Source organism: Brassica oleracea, unplaced genomic scaffold (genome assembly GCF_000695525.1).
Source record: "Brassica oleracea var. oleracea cultivar TO1000 unplaced genomic scaffold, BOL UnpScaffold00626, whole genome shotgun sequence".
In the NCBI taxonomy this organism is placed as follows: Eukaryota; Viridiplantae; Streptophyta; class Magnoliopsida; order Brassicales; family Brassicaceae; genus Brassica; species Brassica oleracea.
In genome coordinates this window covers 106,336-118,443 of record NW_013617428.1, presented here as the reverse complement: position 1 = coordinate 118,443, position 12,108 = coordinate 106,336, and the positions used below count along the sequence as shown (strand labels likewise).

At 40.0% G+C, this 12,108-nt stretch overlaps 2 protein-coding genes across 3 annotated transcripts in view; one reads left to right on the top strand and one right to left on the bottom strand.

Annotated features, from left to right (window-relative positions):
* Nucleotides 1–1,010: 1,010 nt before the first annotated feature.
* LOC106319806 (uncharacterized mitochondrial protein AtMg00810-like) lies at nt 1,011–1,953 on the bottom strand. Its single transcript, XM_013758196.1, has 3 exons — nt 1,863–1,953; nt 1,353–1,675; nt 1,011–1,271 (listed from the first exon to the last, which is right to left on the bottom strand). The coding sequence occupies exons 1-3, from the start codon at nt 1,951–1,953 to the stop codon at nt 1,011–1,013; spliced, it is 675 nt and encodes a 224-aa protein (XP_013613650.1).
* Nucleotides 1,954–10,226: 8,273 nt separating this feature from the next.
* LOC106319804 overlaps nt 10,227–12,108 on the top strand; it is a 2,988-nt gene continuing 1,106 nt past the window's right edge. The window contains exons 1-3 of one of the 2 annotated variants that reach the window (XM_013758195.1): nt 10,227–10,242; nt 10,799–10,863; nt 10,945–11,241. In XM_013758195.1, coding sequence (XP_013613649.1) covers nt 10,840–10,863; nt 10,945–11,241 — 321 coding nt within the window. In that variant the 5' untranslated portion in view covers nt 10,227–10,242; nt 10,799–10,839. Of the gene's footprint in view, nt 10,243–10,530; nt 10,574–10,798; nt 10,864–10,944; nt 11,242–12,108 lie in introns of those variants that run through there. The other variant, XM_013758194.1, reaches the window with a different exon arrangement.

Sequence of the window (12,108 nt, the reverse complement as noted above, 5' to 3'; positions counted from 1 at the left end):
AACAAAATCTCGAACGTTTTTTTATAAACGGATCGATCGATGGATATATGTTCAAAAACACATCGATCGATCGAGTATATCAAGTGTTCCTCGGAATTTCCTCGGTATTTCTTTAAAAAAAAAAAATCAATTGTAGTCTGTTTCCGAGTCATCATCGTCGGAATTTCCTCGGAATTTTGTAAAATCCCCCAACGGCTCTCCAACGGCTATAATATTTCCTCGGAATTCATCGGTTTTTTCCGAAGAACACATTTTTCCTCGGTATTTCATAAGAATATTCCGACGGATTGATATTTCCTCGGAATTCCGTCGGTATATTCCGAGGAAATTCTGAGGAAACCAAATTTTGGGTTTCCTCGGAATATCCTCGGAAATTCCTCGGGAAATTCCGAGGATTTCATTTTCCGTCGGAATGTCCATCAGAATACCGCTGTTTTCTTGTAGTGGATGAGCATGGCGTAACCGGCACAAGCTCCGCAAGAACTCAGAGTTAAAATTGCAAAAACACAAAAGACTATAAAAACTAACTCTTCTTATTAGATTTAAACTCTCTCAAAACTAAATCAATATGTTTATCTTGATGTTGCATCTCTCCATGAAAACTATTTATATAGAACTAAGCTACTCATTAACTTAATAGTAATATGGAAACATAAATCCTAAGTTCGATATGTTTTCTTTTTTTTCTTAATCCATCAAACGTCACTTTAATGAGTTAACTTGCTCTTCAAGTTAATTGGAATTATCCAACATTCTCCCCCTTAATTCCAACTTGAATCTCACGTATGTTGATCTTCTGAACTCCGATGAACTTGCACATTTCTTTGAACTTGATACTCGCCAATGGCTTAGTGAGTATGTCTTCCTTCCGCTCCACTCTAGGTACGTGTTTAACTTCGATCAAGTCGAACTCCACACATTCCCGAATGAAGTGGTACTTCGAGAGTATGTGTTTGCTTGGTGAGGGCAATTGCTGACTTGTTGTCAATCTTCAACACACACTTCTTGTCTTATTTGTTCATGATCTCGACCATTAACCATATTGTTTGTTTTTCGGCTTCTGTAGCTGCCATGTACTCCGCCTCACAGGAAGAGAATGCCACTGTGGGTTGCTTGCATGATGTCAACGTGATCGGCGATGTTCCTAGGTAGAACATAAACCCTGTTGTGCTTCTTCCATCATCAACGTCTATGTTATGGCTGCTGTCACTGTAACCTGTAATCTCCATTGTTCCACTCCGTTTGAAGAAGAGACCATACTCAGTGGTGTCCTTTATATATCACAACAGATGCTTCACGGCTTGCTCATGGCTCTCTCTTGGACTTTGCATATATCTACTCAATACACCAACCAAAAACGCCAAGTCCGGTCGTAAATGAAGAAGATACCTTAAGCATCCTATGGTGCTTTGATACGATGTTGCATCAATCCCAGGCTCCTCCACTGCCTTTGATATTTTCAAACTTGTATGCATCGGAACGTGAGTATAGTTACATGACTCCATCTTCGTCTTGACAAGTATACCTTGCGCGTATCCTCCTAGCTTGATTTGAATGCCATCAGCTCCTTGCGTTACTTCTATTCCAAGATAGTATGTAAGCTTCCCGAGATCTGACATCTCAAATCTTCTTGACATATCATCTTTGAATTGCTTGATAACGTTGAGCGAAGTCCCTGTTACAAACAAGTCATCGACGTATATAACTATGATCAGAAGCTCCCCCTTCTCTTTCTTTTGATATACCGCACTTCGTGAACTCCATCTCCTTGAGAACACGGTCGAGTTTGATGTTCCAAGCTCTCGGAGCTTGACGTAAACCGTATAGAGCTTTACTGAGTTTGTATACGTGGTTCTCTTTACCTTTATTTTCAAAACCTTCTGGCTGAGTTATGTATACATCCTCGTTTAATTCTCCATTTAAATCTTTACATCCAAGTGATGGATCACCCATCCATTGGTCGCTGCCAAAGCTAAGAGTAGTCGTATCGTCTCTATCCGAGCGACTGGTGCAAATACTTCGTCAAAGTATATGCCTTGTTGTTGCACGTAACCTTTTGCGACTAGTCTTGCTTTGTATTTGATCACCATTCCACCTGCATTCCTCTTGATCTTGTAAACCCATTTTAAACCTATCGGTTTCACACCTGCTGGCTTCTTGACGAGCTTCCAGGTCTTGTTTTTTTTATGATAGATTCGATCTCTGCCTTCATTGCATCGATCCAAGCTTGTATCACTACAGCTTCGATGTAACTTTCTGGTTTACCATCTATGATGAGCAAGAGTCGGCCACCTTCAACTTCAGCGAGTAGGATGTAATCATCGAACCGGTTTGGTTTTCTTATGTTACGGCCATATCTCGATCTTACATGCTGGTCTTGGTTTGCTTCGTTGTTCTCTGCTACTTGCTCTTGTTCACCTGCGTCTACAGCTTCTTCTTCTTCGTTATTTTTTTGCTCTTCGTGGTGTTGGTGATCTTGATGCTCATCAATATCTCCTTCTCCTGTAACATTGATATGATGAAGCTTGAATGGTCCTGGTTCTTCATCCACGTTTGTTGATAGTGTAGACCAATCCCAACTTTTCTTCTCGTCAAAGATTACATCTCTACTAACAACTACCTTCTTCGCGACCGGATTTTAGAGCCTGTAAGCTTTTGAGCCGGGCTCTGTGCCTAAGTTGATCACCATCCTTGATCAATCATCCAGCTTCTTGAGATGAGGACCGTTGAGTTTTACGAAAGCTACACATCCAAAGACCCTTAGATGCTTAATGTTCGGTTTCTTAACATACAAGCCTTCGTATGGAGTCTTGATTTCCAAGGCCTTTGTAGCAATGCGGTTTATGAGATACGTTGAATGATGTACTGCTTCTCCCCATAGCTGATTAGGAATCTTCATTGCTTTCATTAAGATTCTAGCCATCTCCATTGGTGTTTTATTTCTTCTATCGACCACACTGTTTTGTTGTGGTGTATACGGTGCAGTGAGATGTCTAGTTACACCGTTTTCTTCACAAAAACGAATGAAATCAGAAGATTTGAACTCTCCTCCTCTATCGGTGCGAAAAGTCTTGAGTTTTAGCTTTGTTTGATTCTCCACGTACTCCTTGAAATTTTTGAACCGATCGAACGCTTCACTCTTCTCTCTTAGCAGAATCGTCCCCATATATCTTGAGTAATCATCAATTAAGACGAATACATATCTATTGTTTGCTGGTGTTGGTGGTGATATTGGACCGCACAAGTCACCATGTAAAAGCTCCAATGCGTGTGATGCTCGATGCTTTGCTTTAGGCGGGAAAGACTTCCAAGTTTTCTTCCCAACTAAGCAGGAACTGCAAACGTCTTTCACATGTATCACCTGAGGCATCCCTACTACCATCTCCTTGTCTACCATATTCTTTATGCCTCCAAAGTTCACATGTCCTAGCCGCGCATGCCACGTCCATGTAACATCAGTTTCTTGTATTTGAAGACACTTCGGATATTCAACCTCCGTTGGCGTCTTGTACAATCGGTTTGGTGAGCCTTAGACTTGTACCAATAGACTTCCACGGGGATCTTTCAGCATCAGTAAGTCTTCTCTCATATTAATCTCACAACCCATCTCGGTTTCTTGGCCAAAACTTATGATGTTGTGTTTAAGCCTTGGGATGTAGTAGATATCTTTGACTGCTCTTCTCTCTCCTATTTTTACGATGAACGTAATCGAACCTTTTCCAACAATCTCGATGTTTGATCCATCACCGAATTTGACTTTACCTCTCACACTTTCGTCTAGTTTTGAGAAGAACTCTCTCTTGCCTGTCATATGGTTACTTACACCATTGTCAAGATACCATATACTCATATTTTCATCACACTCGTCAAATATTTTAGGAAAAACTATTTCTTCATTGAGGAACACAACTTCGTTCATATATAATGCATCTGCCTCTTGTGTCTCCGTTAGATTTGTTTCTTCTCTCGATCGTGTAGGACAATATGACCCAAAGTGTCCCATCTTGTCGCATCTCCAGCATTTAACCTTAGAGTAGTCCTTCTTGGTCTTGTCTGAAGCTTCTCCTCCTTTGTTATGACCATCAGAACCATTAGACCTTCCTCGTCATCTTCCTCTTCCACCATAACCTCTACCTTTGCCTCTTCCTCGCGAGTTGTTATGGGTTCCACGACCTTGCGTATCATTCTTTACAAACATTAGCCTTGATTGATCTTCATCTTGAGTTTCTTCTTTTATGCGTTCTTCGAAAGCCTTCAATCTACCAACAATGTCTTCGAATCCCGTTGAATTTAGATCCAACACTTGTTCTAACGGAGCTACGATGTGAATGAACTTTGTTCTTAGAAGTCCCTTCAAATACTTCTTTACCATCTTCGATTCTTCCATTATCTCTCCTAACGCGGCTGCTCTTGATGCTAGGCCTGAAAGTTTTCATGCGTAATCATCCATCGAACTCAGACATCAAAGTCTGTAACCTCGCTTCTCTCACACGATCAGTACCTAAGTTTCAGGATTTGATAGCTTCCCAAATCTTCTTCGATGTATCATGTTCACCTATCTGAAGTATTAGCGCCTACGGGACAGATTGAAAGATTAGAGCAATCTCAATATTGTTCTTCTTTGCATCATCACTCCATGGATCAATCATATCCCAAACTTCGTATAAATGAAGCATCACTTTCTTTCGCATCGACCATACGGTGTAGTTGGTTGATGATAGCATCGGACATCATATGTCCTTCTTCATCTCAAGACCTTTATCATGTGCTTGAGAATTGTTATTGTCTCCCATCTGTTGGAATTTATTTGATCCATGTTTAACTCTATATTGTTTGATTAGTACGATATTGTCCACTTTGGGCCTTAGGCAATCCCGCTTGGTTTTACTTTTGGTTTCTTTCCCAAAAGGCCTCATACTAATTAGAGTTGGACATCTCTTTATATATTAGACACTCCTTGTCTAATTCTCCAATGTGGGACTTAGTTTTCCACCTCAAACTAAGGACCACATTTATCTCGTGTCCCACAACTGACTTCCAGAATCTTTTGACTTGATCTCTGTCACACACACCTCCCATTCCTAACTCGAAGGGTATTTTGGTCTTCTTGCAGATTTTTCGTCAACCTGGCTCTGATACTAATTAAAATTGCAAGAACACAAAAGACTATAAGAACTAAATCTTCTTATTAGATTTAGAAATTCTCTCAAAACTAAATCAATGTGTTCCTCTTGATGTTACATCTTTCCATGAGGACTCTTTATATAGTACTAAGCTACTCCTTAACCTAATATTAATATGGAAACATAAATCCTAAGCTCGATATGTTTTCTTTTTTTCTTTTACCCATCAAACTTCACTCTAATGAGTTAACTTGCTCCTCAAGTTAATTGGAATTATCCAACAAGAGTCTCGTTCATGTGCCTCCGTTCAAAGTTCATCTCATCTCTCTCTTTGTTGTGACTATGACGACATAAATCATTCGAGCTCTCCACCAAGACAAGAAATAATGTTTCTCTAACTTGCAGATATGCCTTGATCAACATCCATCACTCGTTATGGTTTAACACATGCCGGAAAACGAAAGACTATCATAGCCTAGTCTCATCATCTTGTCGGACAAAGCTCCAGCTCGTCAAAACTGAGCTCATCATCTCGCCACTTGGCACGCGATCTCTGTCTCCAGCACGATCTCTCATTTAAGACTCAATCACCTTCTCGGACATGGAGAAGAAGACTCATCTCGCTTACTCTTGCAACTCTTTGTCGATCACAAGCTCATGACTTTGATCACGGTTCACACAATCAATCACTCGCAATTCTACCGACAAAAAAAAGCTTAAGAAGAAAGGAGTTCGAGCTCATCCTCTTTCCTCGCAAGCAACAAGATGACGAACAGTTTTTAAAAGAAAAGAGAGAGACAACGAGTGTTAAAATGAAATGAAGCTAGGGCCTTGAAAGAAAAAGCAAAAAGCTAAAACCCAACAAGCCCAATACTGTGAAGAAACGATTAGTTTTACGTGGAGGTCAAGACATTTTGCTCGGCCTTTTCACTTCATTACTTTTGCTAGGCCAGAGGCTTTTGGCCGGCTCATGGTGCAGTTTCTCGCCGAGGGCTCATCACCATTGCCGAGTAACAGAGGCGAGGTTCTGGTATGATTTTGTCTCTCAACTTCATTGGATTTGGACTTTTGTCTAGGTATTATGCTAAGGCACTAGGTATTACGCTAAGGCACAAGTACAACTTACCTTTCCAAGGAAGGAGTTTACAAACTTGCTTTTTACTAGGCACAAGTTAGTCATGAACTCATCTTTTATTAGGAATGAGTTGAGTAAACTCGTTTTTAACTAGACATGGGTTTACATTCAATTCACCTTTTTCTGGACAGGAGTTACCGTCAAGTCGCCTTTTATCAAGCACGAGTTTAGTAAACTCTTCTTTCACTAGGCATGGGTTACTCGCAAAGCTATAGTTTTTAGGCATGAGCTCGATTAACTCGCCTTTCACTAGGCACGAGTTATTCACTGAAGTACGACTCCTAGGCACGAGTTATTCGCCGAGCTACGGTCTAGGCATGAGTTACAGTCGACTCACCTAGTAAGAGTACAACTCACCTAGGTCGTCAAAGTATAAAAGCGCTGAGTCCATTGTCTTATAAAACTTTTCATAAAATTCGCAGATATCAATTTCATCTCTCTCAACGAACTGGGGGCTTACTGTTGGACATGGGCTTTGCCTCCAACAAGGTCTATAAGATAATGGGATCAGCCCATCTAAAAGGAGGTCACTAGGACATCCTAAACTTTATCCTTCTATAAATAAGGAGGCACCCCCTCCTTAGAAATGATCCTTTTTCTCCCATCTTCTCTCACTTTCTAAAGAGAGAACACTTTCTACAGAGAGAAACACATCAACACATGCTTTTAACTAGGCACTTGTGACCCTTTGTTGTAGAACTACGATTGGCTTGATCCCTACCAAAGGGTAGTAGACATCCCTTCACCGGATCCAGCCACAATCATTAAACCTCTTTTACTCTCACTCCATCACGTTCAAGCTCAGCATGAAGGCTTCTCCTAATCCCACCATGGAAATCTGTCCACTCCTAGCACAGCACCGATTTCGGTACAAACAACTACTTTACACTGAGCCAATAACACTTACTTTGATATTTTAAAGCTTTCCCTTTATTTTTTTCCTGGAACTTGTGACTCTACTACACCATTCCATAAGTTTTCCAGGTAAATCTCCACACTAAAACTTGATTTTCTATCTTCAAGCTTTACAGAAACTAACTCTACCCTTTCAATTTATTCCTGAAAGATCAACAACAAGCCAATGGAGTTACTTGGGATTGCTCATTCATTCAGTGAGCAGTCAGAAGTTCACATTGATGATGCAACTCTTGACCCGGTAAGCGTTCATCCAAGAACTCTCCTTGTTTACCCTTAGCATTTTTCTGTTTTTAGGTAGCTTCTCCTTTTCATGTTTCAAAGAGAGATCTACATTATGTTTCAGTCACTTCAGAAAGAAACCCCGTGACCGCTTCTTTCTCATATAAGTCTACTCCATTTCTTGAGTTTGTACAACTTTAAATGCAAACTTCCAATAGAGTTTTCCCTTGAATCAAATTCATGCTGAAAGTCACCTTTCTTGAGTTCTTCTTTTTTTAGCTCTTTCACCAGATTTCATAGCTCCTTTGCTAGACTTAACAACTCATTTGCAAGATTAACAACTCCTTTGCTAGACTTCACTGCTCATATGCTAGATTTCACTGCTCCTTTGCTAGACTTTGCAGTTCCTTTACTAGACTTTGCAGCTCCTTTACTAGACTTCACTTCATTTTACTCACCTTCTTCTCCCTTGGCACCTTCACTTCAGCCTTAGTGACTGAACACTTGAAGGTAATAGAACCCTTTGTGATAATTTTCCTGATATCACCTCCTCATGTCTTTGTAAACTGAAACAAGAGGTTGCCTCCTCTGAACTTGAAACCCAACTTCTGTAGGACTCCATATGAAATCAGATTTGTACTCACCACAGATATGTATCTTACGTTACTGAGTATGACCTAATAAACCATACTGATTCTTAATTCTGATTTTCCCTATCCCCTTGACTTTACTTTGAGTGATGTTGTCCATTTTGACTTTTCCACCATCAGTCTCTTTAAAGTCAAAAAACACTTTCATGTCATGTGTAATATGGAATGAACACCCAAAATCTATAATACACTCTTACTTAGCATCTTGCCCACTAGTTGTTACTACTAGAAGTTCTTTAAATTGTGATACAACATTCACATCATCTCTATGTCTTCTTTCATGACACTCCCTTCCAATGCCATTTATCTCCACAAATAAAACAACCTTTGTTGTTCTTATCAAACGAAGGCTTTGGCTGAAGCTTCTGCTTATAGATCTTCCCTTCCAATGTCTTGAGCTTCCATTTCCACTATTTGACCTCTTATTTTCTCTTCCACGTGAATTAACATACAAACCCTTTAAGGTTTGCCTACTTCCATTGAGTACTGCTTAAGTTAATTTTTTAGACTAATCTGAAGTGAGAAATTCATTTACCGTCTCTTTTCCAGTTTCATACTGGATAGTGTGAACCAATGGTTCATAAGCTGATGGAAGCCCTGGAAAGAGTTGAATTGCCCGGTCTTCATCCGAGATAGTGACCTTGAGACTTTCTAAGTCTGCAATTAGCTTCAGAATTTTTTTCACATTTTCTTTTATTGTCTTTTCTTCTTCCGTGTTGTATCAAGAGAAATTTTCTTCAAGTAGATTATATTCAGAAGCGACTTGGTTTGGTAAATCCTTTCAAGTGTATTCCACATCTCAAAAACACTTGTTTCATGCATGATTCTTTCAGAATATAATCACTTATGGATATTCCAACAAGCTTCTTACTCTGAGATCCTTGTCAGCATTCTTTTAATCAACCTTTGCAGCTGATCCTTCTTCTTCCTTTCCAGATTATATCAAGATTGTAAAATCTTTCTTAAGAGGTGAAAGCGAGCCTTGAATCTCCAACTGACCCATCATCTTGTATTTTCAAATCCCAAAGTCACATAACTATCAACTTTTCCTTCTTAAATCTTTCTAGATTTGATTTTATGGTTGACTATTGTATTTAATCTTCAGGCACCAAATTTCAAATACACTCAAGAACTCTCCAACTCTTCCTAAGTTTGAGCTGCAGACCACAACCATCAACACAACAAACAATACCACCCAGAACTATAATATCACTGCTCAAGATTCTAACAAATAAGCTTAGTTGATCTAACTCGCACAACCTAGGATTTAGCTCACCATAAATGTAAGGCCTTACTCCTTAAACTACCTTGAACAAGAAAACAATAAGTATCTCTTCTAACCTGTAGTTTTCCTTCTCTTCTTTGTTGTAAATTATTGGATTAGCCATAACCTTGCTCCGACATCATTTGTACGAAATTTAACTTGGCTAAATAAATGGGAGTAATCAAAAAGGTGTAGTGTATAGTATGGGCCGTTTGGTTCACCTTCTTTTGTATAGGTCTTGGGCTTAGATAAACAACATGACAAAAAAATTAAGAGTTTGAGAAGCCGAATAACTTTTCACATCTTGGCCCTGTTTGTTTGCTCAGTCAACTGATCCATCTGGGTGAAGGTGAATTTTGGTGTTCGTTTAGTGTGAATTATCGGTACATCCAGATAGATCAGTTGGATGAGTTTTGAAAACTCAGCTGAACTTTAAAAAAAAAACTGGCTGAGTCTTCACCATGCATCCAGCTGCAGCTGATTCAGTCAAAAACGGTTAAGGACAAAAATAACCCTGCTACACATAACCCTAAAATTTTTGAGTTTTCACTCTCATCTCTCACGTACTCTCTCTTGGCAGCGAACTCTCTGATCTCCTCCGACCTCTCTCCGGCGAACTCTGATCTCTCTCATGGCGACCTCTCCGATCTCTCTCTCCGGTGACCTCTCTCTCCGGTGACCTCTCTCTCCAGCTATCTCTCTCCAGCTATCTCTCTCAGACGCTCTCTCTCTCTCTCTCCGGCTCTCTCTTTCACAGTCTCTCTCTCCGGCTCTCTCTCTCTCAGGGTCTCTCTCTGGCTCTCTCTCTCTCTCTCCAGCTCTCTCTCTCTCCCTCAGGCGCTTTCTCTCTCTCATGCTCTCTCTCTCTCAGGCGCTTTCTCTCTCTCTCAGGCTCTCTCTCTCAGGCTCCGACGACCTCTCTCTCTCTCTCAGGTGTGCTCTCTCTCAGGCTCTCTCTCTCTCTCTCTCAGGCGCTCTCTCTCTCTACGGCAACCTCTCTATCAGGCTCTCTCTCTCTCATGTAAGAGTTTCTAGGATCTCTGTAATCTATATCCTATAAGTTATGTTGTGGGTTTTGTTTGCATCTGTAGATTGTTCATAAATTGTTCTTATTTGGTTGCATCTCTCTCTCAGGCGTGCTCTCTCTCCAGCTCTCTCTCTCTCTCTCTCTCTCTCTCTCTCTCTCTCAGGCGCTCTCTCTCTCTCTCTCCCTGGCGCTCTCTCTCTCTCTGGCAACCTCTCTATCAGGCTCTCTCTCTCTCAGGTAAGAGTTTCTAGGATCTCTGTAATCTATATCCTATAAGTTATGTTGTGGGTTTTGTTTGCATCTGTAGATTGTTCCTAAATTGTTCTTCTTTGGTTGCATTTGTCATGCTGTTAGCTGTGTTCATGTAATATTTTTGCAATGTGTATTCTGGTAAATGGGTTTATGTTTACAGACTGAGTAGTCTTTGTGTTTGTTCTCAATTGCTTACTCTTATGTTTACAGTTTACTTTGAAGATAGTTGCAGAAACCTTTGAAGAGAAACAATGACATCCATCCCTGGAACTGATGTGAGTATCTTCCCCTCTAATCTCTTATTTCATCTCAGTTTTGTCAAATGCTTTTCTTATTTTCTTGAATCTTTAAATAAGAATATTACATGGAGTGACGAACAAACACGCTTCTTTCTTCAACTAAGACTTGATGAGAATCTGAAAGGAAACATAAGAAAACAGATGGTTAATGAGGCTGGGAGACAGGCAATAGTGGATAAGTTCTATGAGGCATTTGGTATAAAAATTCCATGGAGAAAATTTGGGATAAAGTACAATACTTGCAAGAAGCAGTATGAGTCTTTTAAGAAGTTGACTCGGAACAGAACGGGGCTTGATTTTGATTCAACCGGATTCATCAACATGAGTGAGGACTGGTGGAATGAACGATGCAAGGTACAAGTTCTATGAACCTCTTAATTTTACTGGTTCAGTTTTGATTGTATTGTTGGATTGCTGTTAACAGAAGTGCACGCCAGCCCTATTGTTGGATTCTATGATCCTTTTATTCTAAGTTCTGATTTTTCTATTGTAACTTGCCTGGTAAAACTAGATATCAAATGTTAGAACTCTTTAGATTTATAGGAGAGATCGATTTTCTATTCTAGAGCAAGACTGGAACACAGGGAATATTGTGTCTTTGTTACTGTCCTTAGTTGAAACTAGCTCATAGTTCTGTCTCTGTTACTGTCCTTGGTTGAAACAAACTCATAGTTCTGTCTCTGTTACTGTCTCTGTTTCCTGGCCATTTTAAAATTCAAATAACTTGTATTGTTGTATCTTGTATCTCTATGAAAATACAGTGTTCTCACTTTGAATTTTGTTCTTGTTTCAGGAGTGGCCATGTGCTAGAAAATTTAAAGACAAGCCGGTAGCAAATATGGATTTGATGGAGAAGGTATTTGGGACAGTTTATATTAGTGGAGGTGAAGGTTGGTCTGCTCAGCAAGGTGAAGATGTTTTAGACACAAAGCACTCAGATCATGATGATGAGATTGATGGTGAAGATGATGCTGAGTCAAGGCGTGATATTCCTACTGAAGAAGCTGTTGGAGCTGAATCAAGGCGTGGTGTCCCTACTCAAGAAACTGATGTTGCATCTGAATCAAGAAATTTTGGATCAAAGAATGTTGGCCCCTCTTCTTCTAGGTCAAAGGTTAATAAGAAAAGATCAAGGATTGTAAAAGCAGGACAAGCTGTGGCTGATGTGATTAGGGAGAGTGTTCAGTCTAGAGACAAGATTCTTTCCCACAAGAATCATCT

Excerpts from the sequence above, each read along its gene's own strand:
- LOC106319806 (XM_013758196.1), bottom strand. The coding sequence starts at position 1,953 with ATGGGTGATCCATCACTTGGATGTAAAGATTTAAATGGAGAATTAAAC. Across the intron at positions 1,676-1,862 it reads AGAAGGTTTTGAAAATAAAG|GGACTTCGCTCAACGTTATC; the intron begins GTAAAGAGAACC and ends TGTTTGTAACAG. Across the intron at positions 1,272-1,352 it reads GACCGGACTTGGCGTTTTTG|GACACCACTGAGTATGGTCT; the intron begins GTTGGTGTATTG and ends TGATATATAAAG.